This window comes from Hippocampus comes, unplaced genomic scaffold (assembly GCF_001891065.2).
Source record: "Hippocampus comes isolate QL1 unplaced genomic scaffold, H_comes_QL1_v1.1 scaffold315, whole genome shotgun sequence".
Lineage (NCBI taxonomy): Eukaryota > Metazoa > Chordata > Actinopteri > Syngnathiformes > Syngnathidae > Hippocampus > Hippocampus comes.
Genome location: NW_017805539.1, coordinates 1401570 through 1429186, shown reverse-complemented (window position 1 = coordinate 1429186; position 27617 = coordinate 1401570). Strand labels below are relative to the sequence as shown.

The following is a 27617-nucleotide window of genomic DNA, read 5'->3' as shown; positions in this document are numbered from 1 at the left end:
AGCGAACCCGCAAATTTTTCGAAAATGGGAGCCCCCGGCCAGTTTGACTTTGCATCGCAATGTGAAATTTCATAGGCATGTCCATCAAGATGAGACCCACAAAAAAGTCAAGAAGCCATGCCTGGATATGCACAGAAAGTGGTTCATTCGAGTTGGAGCCCTTTAAAGATTTTCAATCTGGGGGAAAGTGAGTCTGGTCGAGATAAAAAGGGACACTGCCGTCCTTGGAACATTCAGCGCCCAAAGCCAGTTGAACTTGTTAACATGAAATTTGGTCGGCATGTCTCTCTAGACTAGACCAACAAAACCTCTCAAGAAGTCATGCCTGAAAAGACACAGGAAGTTGCCCACTTTGGTTTGGGTGCTTTAACCCTTTAATGCACCAATAATAAACTGTAACCTGATAGGCTGTCCACTGAAGTAACCGCTGTCCCTGAAAGGGTCAAAGACATCCTGGTGGAAACCAAGGGTGGTAAGGGCCAGAAACCAAGAATGTGATTTTTGGAAAATTCTTCAAAGCCAGCTTTCATTTGAAATCGATCAGCCGGTTTGACTTCACATATTTTATACCTGTGCAGGGTTGCGACTCCCAAGCCTGGTCAGGACACAGCTGCAGGTTCTCCGGCTCCTGGGCCAACACGGCTCGTGAGCGCACCCGAACCGAACCGAAATCCACGCCGGCTTCTTTGGCGCAGATTCTAACGCAGGAGCTCCAGTCGGACCACTCCATCAGGTAGCACTCACCTGACAGGACAAAAACACCCTGATTGTCGTTTGACTTGAAATAATTTGACTTCTTTGGACATGTGTTGTTCCACGTTGTCATCAATTGCCTCACTTTCCTACCTATCATCAGGTTTGACCTGACCAAATTTTAGATACTAAACAAACTGAAGACATCTCATTTTCTAAATACAGTGGAACCTTGATTTAATGGAATAATAGGGGACAGGAGTCATCAATTACAGCCGATGCGAGGTCCTTTCTTTCGTGGCCTAAAAACACCCAATATAATCCAAAATGATAAATTATGAAGTAAATGTGCGCGCGCGCGCGTGTGTGTGTGTGTGTGTAGAAAAAAAATCACTTTACAGAATGATTAGTTTGATTTGGTGAGAGCACAAAAGTTTAAACGAGAGTATGCAAATTCCGACCGTTATCTTTTTTTAACTGTTGTTTTGGCATTTGATGTCCTGTGTATTGAGTTCTTCCGCCCCCCAGCGCAAATATCAATGCCGCATGATTGCGTGTCCTAACTGGCTGCTGTTTTTCTTCACACCCTTTTAACTGCTTGAAAGGTTAATGATGTGTTTCGGTTCTCGGAAGCTTCAACTTGCAGCTTGAAAAAAAAAAAAAAAAGACCGGACGGAATCAATTAGCTCCAATCTTTGGCGGATAACTGACGATGACCGTTGTCTGCGCGGCTTCCTGCCACATCACGACACTTCTATTCATTTCCTGTACCCTGCTGGCTGTGCTAACAGCCGGAGATCATCAGAGGTGAGCTGCGTGGGAAACGGATGAATGAGGTGAGACGTGCTTGGAATCCTTGGGTTTTCATTTGAGCAGCAGGCGGAGGAGGAGGTAGAAAGGAATCTGGATGCGGCGCAGGTCGGATTTGACGACGGCTGACAAGTGCAGCTCGTCAAATAGTGAACAGGGGACAAAGAAAGTAGAGCACGGGTCAAGAGTGCATGAACGTGTGTGTGTGTGTGTGTGTGTGTGTGTGTGTCAGAATTCCCATGCAACTGAACTTCCTCCCATCTGATGTGTCTGGGCCAGCTCCCAGCCAGCAGACACACTCTTCTCACCTTCAAAATTTAAAGGAAACTAAAAGGCTCCTGTAAACATGTTCCAGTTGGCCTTGAGCGCTGACTGGAATCTGAAGAAAGCATCCCTAATTCTTTTGTAGTGGCGTTATTGTGATCGACAGCGATATTTAGATTGTGGTAGGTCTTTTTTTTTTTTCCTTGTCTATATGCTTCAGAAAGTCCAGGTTGTGGCTTGTGTGCTGACTAAAACCAGGGCAAGAGATTTTCATGTCTAAGATTCACCATAAAAGAGAGCAACTGTTCATTTGTTGATACCTTTTCACAAACCGAACACATTTTGGAAAAGTTACTGTAAATGGTCTACAAGGCTGCTTGAGTGCCGATGAGAACTAGCACTAGGATGCTTTGCTGACTTGTTGGCATAACGGTAAAAGGCATTTTTAAAAATTTTTGTTTAGTGGTACTTTTTTTCTGCGAAGATGCTCTAGCTTATAAAAAATGCTGCTCAAGTGGCGACTAGAACTTACAGAAGCAGCTATCCTGTTTTAGTTTCGCTGTATAAGACAAACGTTTTGCTCATGGTACTTGTTTTAAGAGCATTTCTAATTTTGTCAGTGCGGTTTTTGCTCTTTTTCTCTTTTCGATCTGTCTGTGCCCTCTAAAAGAAACCGATCTGAGTTATTCCGCCCCAGAATGATGAACAATCTGTGACGAGTTAAATTAGACACTTTGGAAACAAAGTAGCAGCTTTGTGCACCGCTCTTTTTGGCAGAGCAAGCTAGCACTAATTTGCCTTTAGGGAGTGGAAAAAAAAAAACTGACATAAAAAAACCCAACAACAACAAAACCCTCCAACACTGACTTAAATATAAATTGCGCCGTTGACAATCACCTGCCTTATCAAGCCCAGTCCTAAATTGGGTCTTCGGTCTACCGTGTTGTCTAACTGAGACAATAATGGCAGATGTGCAGCAGTTAAAAATGAAAATGGCGACAAATTTCAAGAGCTTTGCTGGGTCCTGTCAGGCTTTTGGGAATAAAGATTCCTCAAAAGTTGACACACGACAGGCGCCTGCCATCATGGTGGCAGCAACCCTCCAGAAAATAGAAAGAATCCCCACTAGATCTATACAGCTACGGAAGAAATGAAGAGACCACAGCATAAATGATGAGTTGCTCTGATTTTGCTCTTTACAGTGTTGCCTTGACATGAGTGTAATTCATATTCATGACCACACTTGGAATTCAAAACACTTGTATGATCATTTGTAAATGAATGGAAATTCCATTCATCTCTTCCTACGCCGCAAATAACAAAAATGTTTTTCATACAGTGTAATCTTGATTCAAAGTGGGAGGTGTCTGTCAGTTAGAGCTTCAATCAAAGCACTTTTTTGTGGCCTAAGAATACCCAATACAGTCCAAGATCAATGTCCTGTACTATTGCCATAAAATAAAAATGCTTTCTAAAATTCACTTCAGAAAATCGAGAGAGGTTTCAAATGGAATGAAATCCTCACCAGGGCAAGGAAGCATGCAGGCCTCCTTCAGTCGGATGCGCTTATCTCCATCGACGGACAACTCCAGACTCCCGCACAGCTCCTCGTCCACTTGGCCGCCACTGTCCTGCTCGCCACCACTGCCATCCGACACGAAGCAGGTGAGGTTTCGATAGCGCGTCCCGTGACCGCACACCACACTCTGAAAGACCACCGAGACCAGTGGCTGATTCAGCGGGCAGCATGTTTACGATCAATTTCCTAATTTTCTGTGAGTCACCCCCAAAGACAGTTTCAATGGACGACATGAAATTTGATGGGCAGGTCTATAATGAGCATACCCCGTCACCCCCCGCAAAAAAATAAAATAAATCAAGGCAGCTTGCCTGAAAACGCAGAGGTAGTCAGCCATTTTGATTTGAAGATACCACTTTAGCATCATTTTGACCCTTTTCTCAAAGCCAGACCCCAAAGACACATTCAATGAAATTTGGGAACACCCATAAAAAAGTCTCAAGATGCCACGGCTGAACAAAGGACAATTTGGCCATTTCTTTGAAAGACACACTTGTAACAAATGTTCAAAAAAGAAAATTGTAAATGTATAAATGTCCATTGGCAAGAATGATACCTTTCATCATTGGAGCATGGCGGCGAAGCTTGATGATCCAGTTTGACTTTACGCAATCTTCCATACTAGTCATGAGCTGTTAAATTTCTCCCCTTGGTGTGTGGTTTAGGGAAAGGTTTGATAATTGGATATGCCATAAAATTAATTAAGATGAACAACTCAGATAAATGGGTCATTGAGCCCACATTCCTCCCTGCTCATCACTTTTGCTTTAGGACACCAATGTACTGATTTACAGCCAGTCATCAAGCCTTTTTTTTTTTTTTGTGAGACTGGATAATCCACACATCATTCACTTTTTCAATTTTTAATTGGCAACCAAAAAAAAAACCCCAAAAAAGTTACTCATTATTTTGTTAAATAAAACTTGACCGAGTTTGCACAATGTAAATTTTGTGGCTAAAATCGGAAATGCAAAATTGGGAGAAAAAAAAAAGGCCACTGAATTAAACTCATCTCAAGGTCCCAATGTACTTAGTTTGCCGCGTTTACGTGGCTCTGAAGGTTGGTAACGAGCAGCATAAGCTACGCTCGCTTATTTGTCGCCATGAACCGTGATCATCATCAATCAAATGATCTGTCAGTTATATTTATAGCAATGGCAAACATGGGAGTCACATAAACAGCACCAATTAAATCTGGAGAGCCCCTAAGGGGCCTTCAAGAAAACAGTTTTGCGAGATAACCCGGTTATTAATCATTTATATTAATAACGTACATTTGGGTCAGTGTGGCCCACTGACCAAACTGTCAACAAACACAGCAAGGATGGAAGGAAATTACATGCGGGAGGGCGTCGTGGAGTTTTATTTGGAAACTGACCCAAAATATGAAGACATCAAATGGGTGCTTGCGATTAGCACACCGTTTGCTACAGAGTCCCCAAACGGGATGTGGAAACACGAAAACTACTTTGAACAATAGACTTCGTGAAACATTTAGGGGGCTGTTTGGGGACATTTTCAATTCGAGCCCAAATTTTGTGCGCGCGTGTGTGTTTCATAAAAACAAAAACTAAAATAAGGAGTCACAATTGCAAATTGAAAACAGAACTGAGCAAAAGATACACAGCTTTTGGTTGAATGGAGCACATCCATCCACGGCTTGTACAAACCTCCACACGGCACTCTGACCAGGCGCTGTATTGCCATCGGTAGCACGGCCGCACCGGACACGGCTTCCACTGCACCATGGGCGATGAACACGGGCGACCGTCGCCCTGCGAGGCCTGCACGACAGACCTCTGACGCCACATCTTGCCTGGGGACCACACCGAAGGAAATGACATCATCAGTTGGTCACATTAATAAATCCGTGTACTGCTTCCTGTGTCCGTGCAGCAAGGTCTCATTTGTCTTTACAGGAACGGAAAATAACCTCTCTCTGAAGGGAAAAAAAAAAGTGTCATTTGTCACTGAGCGTGTTGTATAATTTTAGCGAGCTCTTGCCATCTGTTGTTTTATTTTTTCTTATTTCACTTTATCAATCAGCAAACTTTTTCTGAACGAGCGAATGCAGAGCATTGATCACATGAAAGGCGAGCACAAGTCTAAAAATAGACATTGTTGCGTAACAGTGCACGTCATGAAAGGGACCCCGTTTCCATTTTACGTGCACGCACCTTGACAATCAGCACCTTTCATCCCACATACACGCGCACGTATCTAAAGAGACACGCACTCAGATGCACTCACACACGCATTTGATTGGTCAATTGATCTTTTATTCTTTCGCTTCTCCTTCATGTTGCTTTTTTGTCTTACTTTTTGTCAACAAAGGACTTCAAATATCAATCGTTTATTTTGGTTGGTTTATGCTTCATGTTTCTTTTTCCCATTACTGTGATTGCTCAACAACAAAGGACAATAAGTTGAATCGTGTTATTTTGAGAGGTTTCGACTTTCGGTTTCTTTTACCCACTGCCATGAACATGATTGGCCAATTTTTTTCAATTTCTTTATTTTTTTTTCAAAATTATTATATTTCCTATTTATATGTATACATGCTTGTGTCCCTGTTAATGTTTTGCATACAAATAGTGCAACATTTGAGTAATTTTAGCGCATCAAAGTGTCGCACATCACTTACCTTCTAAACCGCAGGTCTGCGAGCACTCGGACCAAGTCGACCATTCGGACAGCTGGCAGTTGACTGGACACTCCACCACACAGGAGATGTTCATTTGCCACTTCTTCTCCAGGTCCAGCTGTACACCCACACACACATACATGCATGCACACACACCACACATCAACGATAATAGCATAGCGCACTAACAGCATAATGCGGTAACTAAGAGCAGAGATGGGCAGTCCGTCTCTGGGATGGAACGGTCCATTCGACACCCATTTTTGGCATGGCGGATAGAGGACGAGAAGTTTTTTTTTTTTTTTTTTTTTTTTAAAAGGACGGAAGGGGCACAACGTTAAGCTATTATGTTATGCTAAGATTATGCTGTTATCACGTCGGTATTAAGTTGCGTTATTATGCTGCGTAATTACGCTACGTCATTATGCTATGTCACTGCACGATGTAATTAGGCTAGATAATGGTATGATGAAACTTTACGAGGTTGCGCCGCAATGTTGTCAATACACGAGTCATATGTGTATATAAAAATATATATATTTTATATATAAAAAAAAAATATATATATATATTATATATATATATATATATATACACACACACACACAAAAATAAAATTATGCTAAGCTGTGATGCTACATCATGACACTACATCGTTATGTTACGCTGTTACGCTGTGTCGTTATGCTACGAAATTATGTTACAATGTTATGCCATTAAGACATGACAATGTTCCACTAAGATGTCTTGCTACATTGTTATGCTATAATGCCTCTGAATGGTGGCACTCCAACTCCCACTAGCTTTTGCAGCCGTCTGATGATGTGCAGCAACCAAACATCATGAGCTTTGTGAATGAACCAAACATCACCGCGGGCTACAATTAAAGCAACCAGAGACTCGCTGTAAATGAATACAATTCCCCGACCTGCAGCGACAACATCATAAGCACAGACGGGAATACTGCACAATATTTCCACACTGTCATTAAGTACAATGCAGAGAGGGTCAAAGGCAACTCACCTCCTCACAGAACTTTATGTCCACTGATTTGCCGTCACTCCGGACGCAGTCCAGCATGCGCGTCTTGATTCCCTGCCCACACACGGCGTTTGGACTCAGTTGGCACGTGCTCCAATCTGAACACAATGAGAATACAAAACATAAAATACCCATTTTAAATAGCTGCCAGACACAGACACAACAGCAACAAAACCGCTTTGGTCCTTTGCATAGCCATCTGTTGCTCGGTAGATTTCATGTCTCATCATTTCATTAAATAAAGTAAATAAAGGCTCAATTCCAATTCTTCCCCTTAGCAGGTAGTGCTTCGCCTTTGTCTTTGTTGTTCCCCTGCCCTTGGCCTAAGTTCAGACCACCAAGATGAAAGGTTCCGGAAAATGCGCCTTAGAATAGGGACGCCACTCGATCACATTGCATCATCACCCTTCGCCGCATGCTGGCTTTGTAGTCGTCAGACCTGCCAATCGTTTACACTTACAAGAGGCGAGGCTGTCGTGTGTCAAATGAATGTTATTATTATTCATTGCTTTTTGATTTAAATTTGTCTGGCGGTTTACAGGAAAATGTCGGTTCCAAAGTTAACTGGTATTTTAAATATTGCTTATGATAAATGTTTCCTACCACACGGTAAGGTGCACGGTGAAACAAAATGATATGGAGGGTTTCACGCAGCTCTGTGGTTCAGCTTCTGCATAATTGTTTTCTTCCAGAAACAAAACAACGTGGCTGCTTTTAAATTCTTCTCATGAACGCCACTTTGCCTACACGAGAAGGAAAAAACAGGATGGCCAACATCGACTCCAAGCTGACAAAAACAACCGTGTCTGTTTTTAGCTTCAGTCAGTTCATTTATGAACAGCACAACTCAACAACATAAGCAGTATGTGTGTGTGTGTGTGTGTGTGTGTGTGTGTGTGTTCCTTGTGCACTACTCTGGGGACCGAAAGGGATAAGAACACGAGATGAGAAGGTGAAGCTTGGATGCTTTCCACCGTGGCTTTGATTCAATGATGCGTTTGGCTGGAAAGAACCATATTCTGTGAAAAGTGGGGTTGTGTGTGTGTGTGTGTGTGTGTGTGCGTTTCAGAATCCCCATGCATCTGAACTTCCGCCCATCTGATGAGTGTGTGTGTGTCTGTATCAGCTGAGTGAAAACATGTCCACTAAGGAAACATGATTCTGAATGATACATAATTGGCAATTAAACTGTTTTTGCAAAGCCACATGGCCCAGAACATAGACTGGCCAAACAGAACGTGGCACAGAACATGGGTTGGAAACTAAAAATCAGAACTGACCTGTAGTATGAATCAGTTGTCAAACTTCACCATTTTTTTTCCGCCTGAAGGTATGACATAAGTATTTGTATTACCTGTATGTTGTTATCTGCTTATGAACCAAAATGCTTGAAAAAAAAAAAAACCCAAAAAACATCCAACCCAGGCCAACTCAGGCTCTGGATAAAGTGATGCGGCCTTACGCAAAATGAAACCCTTAATAATCGCCAGGCATGTTTGTTTGTAAATAAATGCTATGCTGTTGTCAGCTCATCTTGCTAATGCTATGCCACTAAAACTGAGTAGCATAGCATTAGCAAGATGAGCCTACAACATTATCCATTAGGTGACGGGGCTTACCTGTGATGTTGTAGAAGTAGTTGAAGCAGTTGAGGTTGAGGCTGCAGGGTTCTTCTTCAATGGTGTCAGGACAAAGTCTTCCCGCGCTAGGCGAGCGTAACGTGTACGCGGTACGAATGCGACCGTTGCTTCTGGTGCATGGCTGAAACCAGGCAAAAAAAAAAAAAAAAAAAGTGGGTATTCAACTTCTTTAACTTGATTTTGGTTCAATTCTTCCACAATTCTTGCACAAATACTGAGAAACATGCAAAAGTCGGCAGAGCTATTTTTCCACATGCTGACCTCGCTTAGCTAGCTTTTGACGTTTTGCGCTTTTGACGTCGAGCCACCTGTCAACACGCACCTACACAGAGGTCTTTGTTCCTTCGCTTGAAGAAACACGGAAGCTGTCGTGCACATCTTTTTTTTGAATTTAAAAACGACAGACATTTTGATGGCTCTTCTCAACTGTTGCATCACATCCCATTCTCCCTCCAAAATCCCACTCCACGAGCGTGACTGACTGACTGACTGACTAAACAAGCAACCAATTAATTGAGTCACCACCTGACCACCTACCTAAACCAGTTGAGCAACTAACTTAGTCGTGGATCAACTAACAAAATACAATAAATAATAAGATAAGATTGAGATTCTTCAGACTTCGTTCTCGGGGTTAACCCACCGTCACAATCTGGCTCACATCCTCGCCGTCTCAGTTCAGCTTTCTGGGAATGTTTCTTCATCAAAATATGAAAAGTCAACATTTCTTTTTTTCTTTTTTTCTCTTGATTCAAGAGCCCCGCGGTCCAATTAGGCACCGTGAATTGGGGAAGTGCGCTAACGGCTTGGAGCGTTGCCGCCTCCTGGGAAATGTTCTCATATTCAACGCGGGCGCTTACGGAACGACGAGTGGAATAGATTAGAGCCAAAATGGTGGCAAACTTTTAAGGGTGACGACGGTATCTGAGTGCAGGATTCATATTGATTCAGAGTATTACAGCACAAGCCTGGGGAAGGAAGCCGAAGTTTTTCCTATTTGTGGAATGTTCTCCTCGGCGGTTTTTTAGGCTGTGCAAAAACGCATTTAATGGCTCAAATATCAATCTAACCCACAGCAAACCTTATTCTCTAAACCACTAAACATTGACTTTTTGTCCTCATAAAATGGATTGGTTGATTTGTTAGTTAGTGAATTACTTGCTTCGTTGGTAGTAAGTTTGGTGGCCAATTCGTTCGTCGGTTGGTGGTCTGTCTGTAAGTCAGCCAATTAGTCAGTTCAGTGGTCACTCTGATTGGTTGTCAATTAGTTCATCAGACAGTAAGTTGCTTAGCAGGGGGCTGGTTAGTTAGTGGGTTAGTAAGTTAGTTGATTATTTCACTGGTTGGCTAGGAGGTTGGCCAGTAAGCAAATGAGTTGATCAGTAGGCTAGTTAGTTGGTTGTGTCAGTTGGTTGATTAGTTAGTAAACTAGTTGGCCACTTGGTTGGTTAGTTGATGGGTTGGTCAATTGTTTTGTGAGATGTTCAGTTTGTTGTTCTGTTAAATTGTTGGTTGTTTGGTTCGTCATTCAATTAGTTAGGCTTTGGGTAATTTTCTTGGGGTTATTCAATTCGTGAGTGACTCTGCACCTAATTTGGACTGTAAACTACTGCCCCCTACAGGGCATTATCAAATGAATTTTTTTTTGGGAGGCCTGTGCTTGACTGTAGCCACATTTAAGTCTTTCTAAGACCATTTTTGAGGCCACTTTGATAACCCCGTCGTTTCGGATTTAAGGATTAAGAGTTAAGACTTTTTGAGGCCCGGCAGACACCTTGTACTCAGGGACGCTGTAGTCATTATGGGGTTACATTAACACAGTCACATGGATTTTTGTGTAGTGGGTGTGCGTGCGTGCGTGTGTGTGTGTGTGTGTGTGTGTGTGTGTGTGTGTGTGTGTGTGTGCGTGCGAGTGTAGTGTCGAGCATGATGTGTCATCAATCATTTTGCCTCCCAGATGAATACGCTGTCAAGCGTTTGTATGTTTGATGTATCAAACACTTTTCCTGTAACGTCTCAGTGCACACGTCTCTTGACAAACACAATACAGACTCCCAGTAAATATTTGTGACATTACGAGAGCTGGTCTGCGTTCTCACCAGGGTGCAGCGGGTCCAAGGACCCCAGTCATTGAGTACGCAATCTTCAGGGCAGGGCAGCCGGCTCTCTCGGGCCCCCAAGGGCATCTCCTCTGGATCGCACAGGTAGTCCTCCACCGCCTCCGAGGGCCCGTCGATGGTGTTGAGCATGCACCTGTCCGCAGCGAGAACACAATTAGGAGGCCCCGGTGGAGCGACAGAGATAGGTAGAGCAATAGAAGGTTCGTGGGTTACAGTATTTGGTTGTTGAGCAAGTTGCTTGGACAGACCTTTTGTGTTTAAGGGCTGTATAGACTTGACTTGTCAGTTGGTCTGTTAGTTGTTCTGTTAGCTGGTCAATTACTTTGATATTTAAATAGTTTGTGAGTGTGTTAGATTATAATTCGAAGTAGTCAATTATTTAGTTGTTTGGTCAGTTGGCAAGTAGGTGTTTAGTTAGTTGGCAAATGAGTTGGTTAGTTAGTTAGATGGTTCGTCAGTTGGTTTGTGTGTTGTTCGTTGGTCAGTCAGCATAGTCATTTATTTTGTATTTATTTATTTATTATTTGTTTGCCATTGTTTACTTAGTTAGTTACTAAGTTAGTTCGTGAGTCATATTGCTCAGGAATTGTTGAATTGTTATTTTGTTGTGTCCAGTTGGTTGTTCAGTTAGTTCGTTAGTTAGCTCAGTAATTGCTGAGTTATTATTTTGTTGTGTCGAGTTAGTTGTTCACTTAGTTAGTTAGTTAGTTAGTTAGTTAGTTAGTTAGTTAGTTAGCTAGCTAGCTAACTAGCTCAGGAATTGTTGAGTTGTTATTTTGTTGTTCAGTTAGTCAGTTATTTGGCTAGTTGCTTGTTTGGCTGGTTAATTAGTTGTTTTGTTTGTTTGTTTGATGATTGGTTAGTTTGTTAGTTTGTCAGTTGGGGAGATGCTCAATTAATTACAATAGTCAAATATATATATTTGTGTGTGTGTGTGTGTGTGTGTGTGTGTGTGTGTATACCAAAAAGAATTAAAAAAGAAAAAAAATCTTTACAACAGGCACTTTGACAGCAAGGTTGAACTGAGAAATTATTTCCAAGGGTGTCTAGTAAACAAAGAACAATATGCATACAGACATGAATCTTTTTTTTTTTTTTTTTTTTTTTACAACTTAAGCTAAAAATAATACAGTGTAACACAGCATGTGATGCCTACCGGACTTTTCTGGTCTGCACGCCTTCTCCACAGTTCTCCTTCAGGTCCACATTGCTGACCTTCCACATACTCCAGGGCTCGGCCACCCACACGTACTGATTACAGTCACTCTGGCACGGCACAACCTCGTACACCTGAGGACCCGACGCATACCTTCATCGATACCTTTTATGATTGATAGCTGTCATGGAGTTATTCATAAACATGCCGTTGTAGAAGCAGAACAAGAAGAGGTGAGGAAAATATCGTAGTAGTTACCTGAGCCTGCGGCAGTCGGCATCGTCCAGAAGTCCAGTGGAGCAGGATTAAAAGGAGACAGAAGGATTAATGAGCAAAATGTTTGGACGGGGAACACAGCTTCATTAATTTAACAAAGCACGGGATGTCATGAGAATACACGCACATATCCAATGCGGTACATTCACACAAATCTGTAACTCATACAGTAATACACCCCCCGCCCCACACACATTCACGTATACACATTTATACAGTAGTCACACACATTCACAGACAAACATACATAACTTAAGACATATCATAGTGTAAGTCATTATGTCTTCCTATCTGTACTCTGTTCGCACAGCGCATATGTCAAGATTCTGTTCTTGTGTGTTTCCAGCAGGTGGCAGAGGAGGGCCTGTCCTTCTGCGTGCACACCTGCTGCCAGTGTTTAACAGCTAGCCATGTATTTTAAGGACTGCCTCAGTGCCAATTCTCTGTCGGATTATTGAACTTGTTTGCTGCTAATCCTCAAGTGTTGTTTTTTTTTTTAAATTTAGATCTTTCAATCTTGTCATTATTGTTTTTGCTTTTGTCCCTCTTCTGTAAGTCCCGATATTTTGTCTTTGAACCCGCTCGTTTTGTTTTCCTGTAATTGGACTCTTGTCATTTCGTCTCTATTCTCAGCTTTACTATTACCTTTTTTTTTTTTTGCCTTATTTTTGTTATGGATTTTGTTTGTGTCTACATTTGTAGGATCCACTCACCATTCAGTTCATCTGTGTGTCAGCATACAGAGTACAGATAGGAAAGTGTGGCGTAAAGCTGAGTGAGAGCACAAGGGCGACACTTTGGGCCTTTACCGTTCACATTAGCACTGACACTAAGAGTGTGAAAGGTGGACATTTTCAGCACAGTCGCTGCTCAGCAAAAAAATGTGCAAGAGCTGCAATAACCAGAGCAAGCTTCAGCTGGTAACTCATTAATAATCAACTGCTCTCTGCACCATTCGCATCGTCACACTGTCATAAAAAAGCACTCCACTGCGCACTGGGGGCGAGGCCATTATTTTTGGAATAACAATGTTGGCTCAAATGAGGTTTATAAAGGCAAGTTGGAATTTTTAATTTGCGTGCCTTTCATTGTCAGACCACACTGAGTCACAACATGCCAAACTGCGCGAAGGTCTACTGGAAGAGATGTCGCGTAATAACAGCAAAATGAGGCAGAGAAGGTCCCAGTCTAAAGTGTAGAGACGATATTGGGAGTAGTGGTGCATGTTAAAGGTCCATTGCGAGACTAATAAAGGTTTTCTTATCTTATCTTATCTTATGTTCTGTTTGTTTTGCTGCTTCGTGTTTGTTAAAGTAGCAGCTGTTTGAAGATTAAACCGTGAATGGCATTCGATATTATTATGTAACATGGAGAAAGCTGTCTTTTATTACTGGTCCATGTTTAATTTTGTTCTTTGTTATTTTGACAGGACATTGATGACTTGAGGAATGAGTGCCTTCACGTATGAGCTATTTGTGATCTGAACCGAATCTTGGGTCATTTTTTTTAGTCTTGGGATACAAACAAAATCATAAAAATAGAAAGACAAATGTGCTTCAGACCAGCACCATGAGACGGGGGGGGGGGGGGGGGGGGGGGGCAGCAAACTTCACTTCATCTGGCCACCATCAATTTACATTTGTTTCCTTGCAGGTGAAGGACAAAATCAGTTGTTGGCACGAACGCACCATTAACCTGGTTTGCCGACCGCCAATTGTATCCACAGAAGAAAAACGAGGCAGGACAAAACATTAGGTACAGTCATGTTTCATACTCTCTTCTTCCGTGTTTGCAGTTTTATTTCAATTGTGAAAATGACTGAAGATACAAGTGTTTTGAGAAACCACCATCGAAACTTGTACCTCAAATAACCACCGCATCAGGCAGAAATCCCTGCCGCAATAATACAAATATAATACAAATTGACATACCTTGAGAATACAAATTGACATACAACGAAAAATAATTTAACCACTGTCCATAGAAGCTCCTCAACTCACTTCGACAAAAGTTCTTGGCACCAAATTAGCACAAAATGGTATCAAAGAAATACTTTTACAGCAAATTGGGTGAATTCCCAAATTTAAAAAAATGGCAAATATTCCTATGCAGGTTCCGCACCTGATTGACGTGGTCCAGCTTGGGACAGGGTCGTCCCCCGTTGTAGGGTTTCTCCCGAAGCCACTTGGAGCGCACTTTGACGCCGCTGCCGCACGATTTACTGCAGCGAGACCAGTTGGACCACTCGCTCAGCTTGCAGTCGGATGGACAGGGAATGATGCATGCCTCCTCGATGTAACCTGCCAGGTCAAAGTCAAAAGACATTACTCTTGATGGGGGTTTTTTTGTTTGTTAGGTTTTTTTGTTTTTGTTTTTTTGGTCAAACGTGTCTTTGACATGTTTAACATCCTCCCACATCGCCACAGAAAGCAAAAAAAAAAAACTCTAGACATGCCTTAGTAGAAATCACAATGAAAAAGATTCACCGCAGATGTGTCTTTGACATGTTTAAGATCCTCCCACATTACCACAAACAGCAAAAAAGAAAAAAAGATTCACCCCACTCGTCTTTTGTTGTTTTGATGTTCTCATGTCAATGCAGTTAGCAGGAATAGCTATGAAATAGATTCACCTTCACCATGGACACAGATTAATGTGGATATTAGGGATGGGCAAGTATCGATGCAACGTATCAGACCAATAGCGGCCCTATTTCAACATATCGAATAATTATGAAGGATGCCGATACCAGACGCCGATATTTAAGGCAATAAAATCTGACATTTCATGAGTCTTTTTTGCCAGTAGTTGATGCTGCACTGCAGACGTTTGACATTATGTCTTGCAAACTCCACACAGGAAGGCCGGAGCCGAACCCTGCCCCTCTGCACTTTGAGGGGGACGTGCTAACCAGTCGCCCACCGTGCCGCCTCTCGATCATCAAATCTCAAAAACCTGATGTACTATATGAAAAAAAAGTAGACTTTTTTGTTTCTTTCAATCAGTGTCGAAAATGCATTTCGAGATATATGAAGTCATCTCTGATTAAAATTTGCTGTTGACCAACCTATGGTGCCTCCGTCTTCTTTTTATGCACAGTACACTGACCCCTGCAGAGAGTGCATTGCCCAGTAAGGCGTGCACCCTCGTAAATCAGGTGTCTCATCTGCATACTACATAGACAGTTTCCAGGGCCAACTACCTGTTGAGCGCACTAAATCTCTTGCGTGACGGTGACTCATTTCCACTTAAGGAGTGCGCAAGAAGACACCTGGCAGAACCCGACAAGTGAATGAGTCACATTTTATTGCTTGGCTCCGCGATGAAAATGTGAATTTGGTTTTAGAATTTCCGCGTCTGACTCAAATGAGTCCAAATTTCGGGCACTTTGGTCTCTGAGACAATAAGATAAATTGGTGGCAGTGATGCGCTTGTAAATGAGTTAAGCATGAAAAAAAAAAAAGGGTTGAAATGCGAAACATCGGAACTCATTGACTGCCAGCTAGTTTGAAAGCAAAATTCCAATTTAAAAACTGAGCTGAACTGAAAAGAGGAGACACTCTTCTTTTGCCAGACAGTAATTACCAATTACCAAAAAGCGGACACAAGAAGCTTTTTGTGAAAAGAAACAAGTCAAGCAGAAGAGTCACTTTGGCACCACTACTGTGTGCTTTTCATGACACAAACAGCAAAAATAAGACTAAGAAAGGGCTTTTCAGGGCAAAATAATACCTTACAGTATTTATCTAAGATACATTCTTGACAGAAAACTATTAAATGTGCCGGGAATTTCATATTGCTTGATGACTCTGTGCACATTTGTGCATCCATAGGTGCATATTTGGTCATTTTTTAAAATTTCTCCCCAAATCCATTCTGTTGGTCAGTCCCCACGTGGTCTGTTATTTTTAACAATTGATGAACCAAACAAAAGTGTTGGAAATATTAACTTAATTGAACAACCATCTGAGAAGTGTCGTATAACTCCGCCTCTTCTTGACTCCCAACTTCACGGCATTTTTTTTTTTAAAGCCGCTTGTGGAGGCTCTCAGTCGTACAGGAAAGTTCCATCGTAGAAAGGGTTCTGTCAGTCAGGTACAGATGACGACTGACAGAACCCTTTCTACGATTTTTTTAAAGCCTCAATATTGAAAGTCTGTTTGCTGTTTCGACAATAACAAATGAAAATAGTCTTCTTAAATATATTTGAGTAGGCCTGCTTTGTTAAAATTTGAAAGCCGTAATGCTCCGGAGCAGAAGGAAGCAGTCAGCTACGAAGGTACAGTCAGTTGCTGACAAATTTATTTCCACCTATTAGCCAGCGGAGTCAGCTCATCATTTTTTTTTTTTTTTTCCCCCCCCCCCCCCCCCCCCCCTTTTTAAATTGCATCACATATGGCTCGAGATCTTTGAAATAGAGGATGGAAAGATGATGTAATCACAGTCATTAACTTTGGTTAAATATCAAAGGCCTTTTCTCTTGTCAGGGGCTCGGCACGACCACAGACTTTTAATTGGCACTGCCCGCGGCGGCAATGTGTCCGTAACATTGTAATCGATGACAGTGAAATAATTTTTTTCTCTGCAAATTAAATTCGTGAATGAACGTGGAGGTGTTCTATTGATGTTCGTGTGCAACAAAAATTGACAGCAATATAAGGTGTAATACGAAATTTGATGGTCTAGTGTTCAGCAGTACAGTATACTGTTTGGTTTTATTCCATGAAAAGTAGGGTTTTTTGGAGAACCCCAGGGTTCTGTCTCACAGCAATTTTTGTTGCGTCTGTCTTGGAAAGTCTGACTACCGTAGGAAAATTGTAGAATTGTAATTGCCATGTTTTGAAAGTGCAATCATGAGAAGAACAGTGCATGTTTTCATGCGAAGGGGATTAAGTGACACTTGTATGTCTGTGAGTGAGACACTCCGGATTGCTGCCTCATCACGCTCATTGATTTTGCTAATCGAAGGCGGAACAACAATAAACTGCACTCCCCTGGGTCTGCTGAAAAACAACAGCATTGGAAACCCGTGCGTGTGCTGTCTAAAACCGAAGATAAATTGTAACACCGAAGCTTTTGCAGCCACTGGCATTCCTCTTTGCTACAAGAACAGCAAAGTCATCTCAAAGTGCTGCTGTGTGAATATCAAAGACACCTTTGGCATCACTGAACCAAATGTGAATTGAAATAATTGGCTCTTTGAAATAATTGGGTTCTTCCAGAGCCAATTATTTCATAAGTCAAGGTACCACTGTACTGAAGACAATTTCGAGTCACCAGTGACTACTTTTTTTCTTAATTTTTGATTGAAGTCAAACATGTTTTTTGGGGACATCAAAGACAAATTAGTTTGGGCACACCTCCTGAATGTGTTTTTTGTTAACATACACTTCAATTAAGCTAACCAACACTTTTGTTTTTAATTAACACTGATCCCAATTTAATTTGGAGTTTAACAAAAACCCTGGCATTTGTATTTTTTTTTTAACATCAAAGATTAATTAGTCTTCCATGAACCAACATACCCGTTGTCAGGAACGCAGGCAGCACTTTAGTTTGACGTTAATGTTTTTGTCAACATGAAGGACAAATCTGAGTGCTCCATGAACCTCACGAAATGTTTTCGAAAACATCTCTGTTGACTCTTCTGATTGCATTGTAAAAACGATTACTTCAATGGTTACCTTCGGGCGATGCACTCTTTTTTTTTTTTTTTTTTAATCGGGACCTAATCGATAGAAACGAAGATAACAGCAACACTGAAGATGATTGGCATCACAGCTGCAGGCATTGGGTCACCAAAGATGCAAGGTCACATCCAACACAAGCAATGTTGACGACAAAAGGAGAACACAACACAACACAATGAGTGATAAACGACATTTCAGAAAACTCGAATGTTTTGTGAACAGCAAAGAAACTGCAACTAACGTTTTCGTAAACAACACAGACAACCGAGTCCTCAAAACTGTATGCGATCATGTTTTCAGAACCTTCAAAAGAAACTGAACATACTTTTTTTTCCCCCCGGGAAAATGAATGAAGTTAACGTGAGCATTTCCTCAATAAATTTAATTCAAAAACAATATCACGAAAAATAATTTGGACTTCAAGCAACCTGATGGAGGTGATGATGTTCCCGTAAACATAAAAGGCACACCTGAGTGTTCCAACAAACCCAATGTGGTGTTTTTCGAAACATTCTTGACATTTTTGACTCCTCAATGGCACCTTTTCACAATACGTTTTTTCTTTTTTTTGAATTGAGGGCAGAAATAAAAAAAAAAAAAAAAAGAAGATAACAGCAACACTGAAGATGATTGGCATCTTGGCTGCAGGCATCACGTCAAAGAAAAAAAAAAGGGCACGTCTGACAGAAACAATGTCGGTGAAGACGAAGAATAAAGTGAGAGAAACTCATCCATCCATTTTCCGATCCAACTATCCTCGCAAGGGGGGTGCTGGAGCCTATCCCAGCCGTCTTCGGGCAGTAGGTGGGGTACACCCTGAACCGGTTGCCAGCCAATCGCAGGGCACAGGGAGGCGAACAACCATCCACACTCACACTTACACCCAGGGACAATTTGGAGTGTTCAATCAGCCTGCCATGCATGTTTTTGGAATGTGGGAGGAAAGCGGAGGACCGGGAGTGCAAAGTCCACACAGGGAGGCCAGAGCCAGAATTGAACCCGGTACCTCTGCACTGCGAGGTCGACGCGCTAACCACTGGACCACCGAGAGAAATTCAACAAATCTTTTTTTTTTTTTTGCATTCATATGATTCAAATGTCTTGCACGTTCTGTTTGGCAGCAATTTCCCAACCAGTCTGCAGATTTCTCCGCTTGAAGTACTTCCCATCCCAGATAAGAGCTGACAAGTCGGACGGGAAGGACGCCGACGGAGCGCGGCGGAAAAGGAGGCCTCCTAAATTGTCAAACAAAAGCCCCTTCGCCTCAGATAAGCCTTTCACCGACCTCAAGTTATGGTGACAGGAGCTGCAATAAGATACAACCTTGGTCCAAAAATTAGTTACACCTGCATATCAGAGTCAACTAATTTGTGACGACAAGCTCGACTGTTCAAATCATTCAAATCGTTTTTATGCTCAATAAAGTGGAGATTAAAAAAAAAAAAAACACGGTAATATTGTTGTCAAGTCTTTATAAACAATTTCAAGTTGTTAAGGAATCAAATATGTTTTTGAATAGTAATAAAAAAAAATTATAAAAAAATAAAATAAAAATAGAAACTGTGTCAAATCAATAGAAAAAAATAATTCAAATTATTTTACACTGCATTCTAAATAAAGAAAATAATTTGGTTGAAAAGTGCATAAAAAAGTGACAATGAATACAGATAAATATGGTAAAATTCAATTAAATATAGTGTCAAATACAATTAGATATTTGACTTGAATAGGAAAACCCGATTTCAAGAAAGTTGTTTTGAAAGGTAAAAATCGTCGGTTGCTGCTTTTTTTTGTTGCCGCCAAAAAGCTGACGTGTTGCATTCTCCTGACATAATAGAAAACAACAACGAGCTAAGATCCGTTCCAAAATGTCAAATCTTCATGTGTAATAAATAACGTTGAGATTTTGCAATAATTTTGTGACCCTGTTTCCCCTCACTTGAACAATAATTGAACTATTTTAATCGACCTGACTGATTTCAAAACTAGCAAACTATTAATTTGTTTTGTACAAGTAATAATTTTGTGTTTTCACTGTCATAACAGCCCTCCGAGGGAAGACATAACTCCAAATTGGCCTGCGACTAAAATGAGTTTGACACCCTTGCCTTAGTACATGCTGTATGAAAGAGCAAATATGGTTCGACCACCGACCCTGCCTGTCTCACTGGCTTTAAAACCAGGAAATGGGTGTCCGCATCACTCAACTCAGCCTGCATTTTAGAACCACCTCAGAAGGTTCTGAAAAGCAGTTCCATTGTAAATGGAAAAGCGACCGCTCAAGAGCCAAGCAAGGAGGTATGGAACAAGTACAATGGCAACGCCTTTGATGTCTTACCGTGACTGTTGCATCTCGCAGTCTCCACCAGACGTCCATCCTGGTCGTAGCAGACCATGGCCTGATATCGGTAGCCCTGTCCGCACTCCCTGACGTCGCCCGTCACCTTCAGCCCCAGGGCACTTTCGGAGCGGCCCCCTTCGGGCAGGATGCAGTCGGACCAGTTGCCCACCGGCTGGGCGTTGTACTTGTCGCAAGGGCAATACTGCGTCTCGCTCAGGGGGTACATCTGAGTGTTCTTACACTTGTCCTTCTTCTTGCTCCTCCCTGTGAGAGTGGACACAAGGCATGACACAAGCGATGTGATAAGTTTTAAATGAGCGTTTCATTCTCTTTGGTTTAGGTGTAGTTGGACAGGGATCTATCCGGGAGGGGCAATAAACTGGGTGATGGGTCAAACGTATCCCAACGTACGACTGTATGTGATGACCAAGAGGCTTACCGATTAACGCCCTCTTCCGGGTGCGCACGCCCACGCAATCGGCCGAGCAGGACGAGAACTTGGACCAGTTGGTGAGCTGGCAGTCGTCCTGGCAGGGCAGTTGGCAGCGCTGGGTGAGAGCGGGCATGCTGCGGGCCAGCTGCAGACACTCGCCCACGTCCACCTGTGTCCCGTCCAGCTGCCGACACGACACGGCTGGATGCGCCGCCGGCCACAATAAGAAGAAGTCAAAGGAGACCAATTACGTTCAAAGGTTTTAGTTCAACAATATGCACATTTTCAGAAAAAAATTAAGAGTCCGCTGAAGCTCACTCAAGTGTTTTCATGACCAGCAAGACAATTCTTGACATACATTTTAATCCTTTCACAAAACGAAGTACAAGGAAAGACTGTGAAATATAATATAAACACTCCTCGTGGTTCTCTTTCGAGGCGAGAACATAATGAAATTGATTATTGGGCGTGACCCCTGAAATTGAATTTTCATGAAAGCCACCCGGGATTCCTCACCCACCCAGCATCATGCGCTGTCAAGAAACAAGATGACGTTTAGCTTCTCACTTCCTGTTCTGCGCCTCCTCCCAAACATCAAGAAGACACCTTTGATTAAAAATGCATGGCGGGGGCCTGAAGTGAACGAAGCAATGAGCACCAATAATCCAGACTGTCAAGTGAGCCTCAAGAGGCATCATTCTAGGTATAAATGTGAGGATTTGAGATGGTGGCATGTGGTCTGAAAAAGAAGCGCAGACCTACGACGACAACCTCATTTGGATTTGTTTCCATTCCATTCTGTTCATTTGGTTACATTATTCTTGGCTGTATTGCTGCCAATATGTGTGCGTGTAAATTTTTTTTTTTGGTCCAATCAGATTTCAGCCTTCACGTGTTGGCCTGAGGACTGGGCAATATGGCCAAAAATCAGATATGATGTGATTATGAGAGCATTTATTGCACGTATTTCAAAAGTGTAAAATTAAAACTCAGCACATTGCTGATAAATATTTAACACACTATATATTTTTCGATTTTCTGATTTGTATGTTTGCTATGTAGCGGTTGTCTTCTTCCTTTTTTTTCTCTAGACAATCCTTTATTGTTCATAACTGGTTTACTCTCCGCTGTAAAAGTCTGATGTAGCAGCTAAGCACTTATTCTGGTATTTCGCTAACATGCATTGCACGTTAGCTTAGCGGTTAGCACGGTTTCCCCATCTTCCATTATCAACTCAACCTGCTACCATAGAGGTGAGGATTAGTTAAAAGAGTGGCTTCAAAATGTGATAAATATTGATTGTAAACTGCTCCAGTTGATGCGCGTGACACAGCTGTGTGTTGTTAAGAGATTGCATTTTTGAAGAGTCTTGATGGTTTCTGCAATTGCGTTAACAGATAGCGGTGATATTAGGAGGCGGATTACGTCGGTTACGTCCCCACTGAAGGCCCAGGGAAGAAATGCAGAGTTGTGTTTCTACAAGTGCGATCTAAGCTTACGTACCTCGTGTTTGAAGTCCCGGACCGCAGTTTTCCTGAGCGCCGGGTCGGTCCTGCCTGAGGAACCAAGGAACCAGCTGGCACTTTCTCCACTTGTGGGACTTCCACCTGGAGGAGATCAAAACACAAGATAGACAATACGGTCGACCCCCGCATGCTTGCAGTGGCAAGTAATGAATTCACAGATTCCCTTTTTCCCCCCGTGGAAGCTATTTTCAGCTATTCGCTGATAAACTCACAGGTAGTGAGCCACAACTACATTGTGGCTCATTATTTACGCCGCCGAAACAGCAATGATTTTAAAGAAATTTTATTTTATAGTACACAGGCCACTCTGAATTTAGAGTTGCACACCTATATATATATACACCTATGGTCGACTAACACGGACACCCTGATTAGGAAAGGTCAGAGCAGACTTTTCCTACTCAGGAAACTGAGGTCTTTTGGGGTTCAGGGGTCACTCCTTAAGACTTTCTATAACTCGGTGGTGGCCTCGGACATCCATTATGGCATTGTCTGCTGGTCAGGCAGCATCTCGGCCCGGGACAGGAAGAGATTGGAGCGACTAGTCAGGAAGGCTAGTTCTGTCCTGGGCTGCTCCCTCGACACTCTGGAGGAGGTGGGCAACAGCAGTATGCTAGCTAAGCTAAAAGCTATGTTGGACAGTCCCCCCCACCCCCTCCAGCCCGCCCTCGGTAGCTCCTTCAGTCAGAGACTGTTACCCCCGCGTTGCAAGACGGAGAGATCCCGCCGCTCGTTCCTACCGACTGCTGTCAGGCTGCTGAATAAAAAATGAATAAATAAATAAATCATAAAATTATTTAAATGATATGACAACAAATGTGAATGTGAATAGTACTGTGACTATTGTATTTATATTGCACTTAATTGAACTTATTGACCTTATCCATATTTGTATTTATATTGCACTTAATTGAACTGTATTTTCTTTTCTCTTCTTTCTACCCACAATCTTGCTGCTGAAGGCTGTAAATTTCCCCAGTGTGGGACAAATAAAGGATATCTTATCTTATAGTGTAGCACCACGTTGAATAAAACGAACAGCTGTTGTCATATTTTCTCCTTCAATGCACATTGTGCTGCTCGTTCTGTTGTACAGGCTTTGGCCCCGTGGTAGCAGTATAAGACAGACCTATGACAATACTCTTCTCATTAGAGCGGAAATATTAGTCCTTCACAGAGGATAAAGAATATGTGCCTATGACTATTGTTATTGGTATGTCTCGCACCGTTTGTGTTTACATATCTGTTGCTTAAAGGGTAACACCGTCACATCGATGCTAATCGTTAGCCCATGTGCCAATGGAGTTTGCTATTGTATGTTAGCATGAGTGTAGCGGAGGCAACATGGTTGTTTGAAGGTAAGCTTCAACCATGAGTGGCAATAAATAGCTTGAACGCTCTTTTTAAAGGATATTTATTCATTACAACGGACCAATTGTAGCTTCTTGTGATGCCACCACACAGCGCTTGAATCTCAAGTTCATGCTCACAGGTGAAAGCAAAATCATCATCCGATCGACGGCTCCGATCCCGAAAGGCTCCCAAGTTGACCCACTTGTATCTCAAGACACCACTGTGATTGCATTTCCACTCACGTCACCGGCAGTACTAACTGGCGTGTGGTGAAGTGAAAGGAAACATGACGTGAAGTCAGCGCTGCCACGTGATTGTGAGGTCATCAAAGACAAGCATTCCTCATGTTTATTAGCGGCGTCTCGGAGTGAGCGCACAAACAAACAAACAAGCAGGCAGGCCTCATCAAAGGCGCTCACCGCATGACTGTGACTTAATTAGTCATCCCGACGCGCGTCCCTTTGCACACATCACTTTTTATTACACCTGACAACACGCCCAAACAAGGTGCCACGCGCATCTATTAATATTCAAACATACACGAACAGCAGATATTTCCACAGATGTGAGGAGACAAACATATTTACCATCTTTTTAAAGATTGCAGAGAAAAAGAACAAGAAATGCGAACATTTGCTTGAAACCTTAACCCAGGCTTGAAAGACTCATTTGAATCATTCATGCTTCATAGCAACATGAAATTGAAACTCGAACCCTGGCATGAAACCTGAACATTTTCTTCCGTTCCGACCATGCTTCAAACGCCAACCTTGGCTTGAAACCCTAATCTTGGCTTGAAATCCCAAACTGAAACTCTGACCGGCATGAAACCTGAACATTTTCTTCCGTTCCGACCACGCTTCAAACGCCAACCTTGACTTGAAATCCCAAATTGAAACTCTGACCCACGTTTAACATCATAACCCTGACATGCACCGCAAATTAGAAACCCGAACAATTGCTTGATCACGTGACATCCTAACTCAAGCTTGAAAGCAAAATTTGACACCCTAACTCTGGTTTGAAACTCTCATTTCAACCGTAACTCTGCCTTAAAAGGCTAATTTGAAGATTTTCTCAGAACCCCAATTTGAATCCTTAATTGACATAAAATGCCAATTTGAAACCCTAACCCATGTTTGAAAACCTAACTTGAAACCCCAACATGGGTTGGTATCTTGTATCTAACCCATGTTTCAAACCCAACTTACATAGGCTCAGCCTGGCTTGAAACACCAACCCTGGTTCAAAACCCTAATTTGAAACCAGAACACTGTCTTGAAACCCAACATAAAACCCCAATTAAACTTAACCTCTCTCTTGAAACTGTAACACTGGCTTTAAAATACTTATTAGAAAATCAACCCTAACCCAAACTTGAAACGCCAATCTGAAAAACCTGACCATCACTTGAAAACCCAACCCATTCCTGACATGAAACCCTAATACAAAGTACATTTTCTCAGAACCCCAATTTGAATCCTTAATTGACTTAAAATACTCAATACAAAAAAAAAAAAAAAACCTAACCTTGCTTTGAAACCCTAACGCTTATTTGCAACCCTTTACCCAAGCTCAGTGGCCACTATGTTGTGATGAGTTAACGTAGTTTGTGTTTACCTGAACCCTGGACACGTTTGCGGTGGCTGACATTCTCGATCCTCCTCCAACACTTCAGGACAATCTTGACCTCCGTTGGAAGGCGCCTGGATGACCAGACGCTTTCTGTATTGTTTGGTCTTCATGGCATTACCAGCTGAGAAATTTGACACGTGATGAGAAGCACGTCGAACAGGCTAAACTTCAGCTGTTTTCACGCAAACACCTCGAGAATTGATTCTGAGCTGCACATCGAACAGGACTGGTGTCAAGATAAAAAAAACGGCGTCTAATGAGCTAAATTTAGTTTCACAGGTACACAGCAACAAAGACAATTTATAGTACGGGCGTAAACAAAGAAAATTTGCATCCTCGATTCACCTAATGTAGGTCTTTAGGGAACTGACCGTGTGTTTTCGTAAACATACATAAAAACACATTTACAGTATGTTTGCAAACATCAAAGAACATCTGGAACCCTGAAATAAAAATAAAAAAACAAAACAAAACTTACAAAGACAGCGTCAAGCCGTCAGTGAATGAAAAAAAAATGCATTTATGTAAACATCAAAGACTAGTTTGAATCTTCAATTTTTGTGAGCAAACTCTTGTATTGGATGCTTTAAGACGCTTTCAGGTGTACCTAATAAATGGGCAGGCGTGCATCTGTTTACTGACCAAGATGATCCAATTAAAATGCAAAGTTATTGATGCCATGAGGTCGTCAATGCGGGAGGTAACGAGTGTTTGCGTGACCGCAACCTGAGTGTGTTTCTCTTGTTCCTCGCACAAACATCAACGGCATCTTTGCTGACACACGGTGGGAAAAAAAAAAACAAGGTCATCCAGAGGTCGTCGATCTCTCAAATTAATTATACACAAGAAGGCACGGGTGCGCAGGGTTGACTAGCAAATGAGTCTGATGCTGCCTCTGCCAGTTTGTGACGTCAACCAATAACACAAGTCAAAATGTCCTCATAAAACTAGTCACGTATTTCGAGTCTTTCACGAACCCGACATATCAGTTTTAAGTATATTTTGGAAAAAATCAAGGGCACCTAAGGTCAAGGTCGTTTAGAGTGCTCATACAGAATACAATGAAAATATTTTCATAAAATCAAAGACATCTTGAGGCCACTTTCAACCCGCCGGAAATTTTTTGTCACCATCAAAGACAATTTGGAGCCCTCGATGAAACTCTAGTGTGTTTGTTTTTGCAAACATCAAGGGTAATTTAGAGTCAATGCACATTTTCAGAAAAAAGGGAAATCTTCAATAAACATCAAAGAGTCCTCAAAGTATGTTTTCATTAAAAAAAAAAAAAATTGACACAAAGACACAAAAGAGTCCCCCAGAAATGTTTTTTTCACCACAAACATCAAACGCAATTCCTCTGTTCATATTTTGTAAACATCAAAGACACTTGATCTTGGATTGAAGACAAGACAATAAACCGAAAGTACATTTTGGTAAGCCATGAAAATAACATATCCTCGTAAAAATCAAAGACATTTTGAATTTTCTCTCAACATGTGTTTCCGTAAACACCAAAGACAATTCAGTCCTCTGTGTACCAAATGTAATTAATGTCCACATTATCGTGAACATCAAAGACATTTTGAGTTCAGTGGCCCTATTATACAAGTTGACTTGCTCCAGAAAACATCTGATAAATTATTTCCGCCAATTCCGTTTAAAAAGTATGTCAAGTGAAGGCAAAATGGGCTGGAATGGAAAAACCAAACAAACAAACAAACAACGCTGTCTGTTTCCCTGCCGTCCGAATGAGTCATCATCAGCAAAGTAATCTGAGCTCAGAAGCAATATATTTTTTTTTGTTTTGCTTGGCTTACCTGCATCACAGGCATCGGGGCAGGATGTCCACTCACTGAAAGGGGTCATGATGCAATCTTTCTTGCAGGGCAGCTGACACGGACGCACTGTGCTGGGCCGAGGAGCGTCTGGGCACCTGCGCGCAGCCACGGGTGGAACGAACTTCAAAAACAGGGAGACTTGCTTGTTTTTTTGTAGAATCCCATTTTTTGATGGTAAGAGAGTGACAAAAGATGATAGGGATTACTTTTAAAGAGTGTATTTTAGTAAGTTTGTATGTTAACGGGAAGGGCATAATTAAAAAAACAAACAAACAAGAAACAGCAACATTTTTTGGGTCTCTCGATCACAGATTGTATGTTTTCAATCTTCTTTGATGCAGACTCAGTCATTCGGTCCTTGGAGCAAAAGTGGAAATATTTATTAGCATCTGTCGGCTGAATAAATTGCCTTTAAGTATCGATGGCACTTAATTACTGTTATTATCATCACTGACAAGCGGCAGCAGTTAATTAAGCTTTCTGGAAAGCGCAGATTTGATTTTTATTTGTCCAAGCGTGGCTGCAAAGGGAAGATACCGCTCTGGAAAGCTCAAAGTTTGTCATCATTTTTACTCTTT

At 41.9% G+C, this 27617-nt stretch overlaps 1 protein-coding gene across 8 annotated transcripts in view; it reads right to left on the bottom strand.

The window, feature by feature from the left end:
* thsd7ab (thrombospondin, type I, domain containing 7Ab) overlaps nucleotides 1-27617 on the bottom strand; it is a 75252-nt gene that overhangs the window by 4859 nt on the left and 42776 nt on the right. For all 8 annotated transcript variants that reach the window (XM_019878776.1, XM_019878777.1, XM_019878778.1 and 5 more), the window contains 14 exons: nucleotides 27019-27134; nucleotides 25187-25322; nucleotides 22191-22294; nucleotides 20694-20888; nucleotides 20252-20518; nucleotides 14344-14523; nucleotides 11948-12086; nucleotides 10771-10924; nucleotides 8651-8792; nucleotides 7014-7129; nucleotides 5991-6108; nucleotides 5017-5162; nucleotides 3293-3473; nucleotides 571-744 (listed from right to left, as the gene is read on the bottom strand). In XM_019878776.1, the coding sequence (XP_019734335.1) occupies nucleotides 571-744; nucleotides 3293-3473; nucleotides 5017-5162; nucleotides 5991-6108; nucleotides 7014-7129; nucleotides 8651-8792; nucleotides 10771-10924; nucleotides 11948-12086; nucleotides 14344-14523; nucleotides 20252-20518; nucleotides 20694-20888; nucleotides 22191-22294; nucleotides 25187-25322; nucleotides 27019-27134 (2168 nt within the window). The remainder of the gene's footprint in view (nucleotides 1-570; nucleotides 745-3292; nucleotides 3474-5016; nucleotides 5163-5990; nucleotides 6109-7013; nucleotides 7130-8650; nucleotides 8793-10770; nucleotides 10925-11947; nucleotides 12087-14343; nucleotides 14524-20251; nucleotides 20519-20693; nucleotides 20889-22190; nucleotides 22295-25186; nucleotides 25323-27018; nucleotides 27135-27617) is intronic.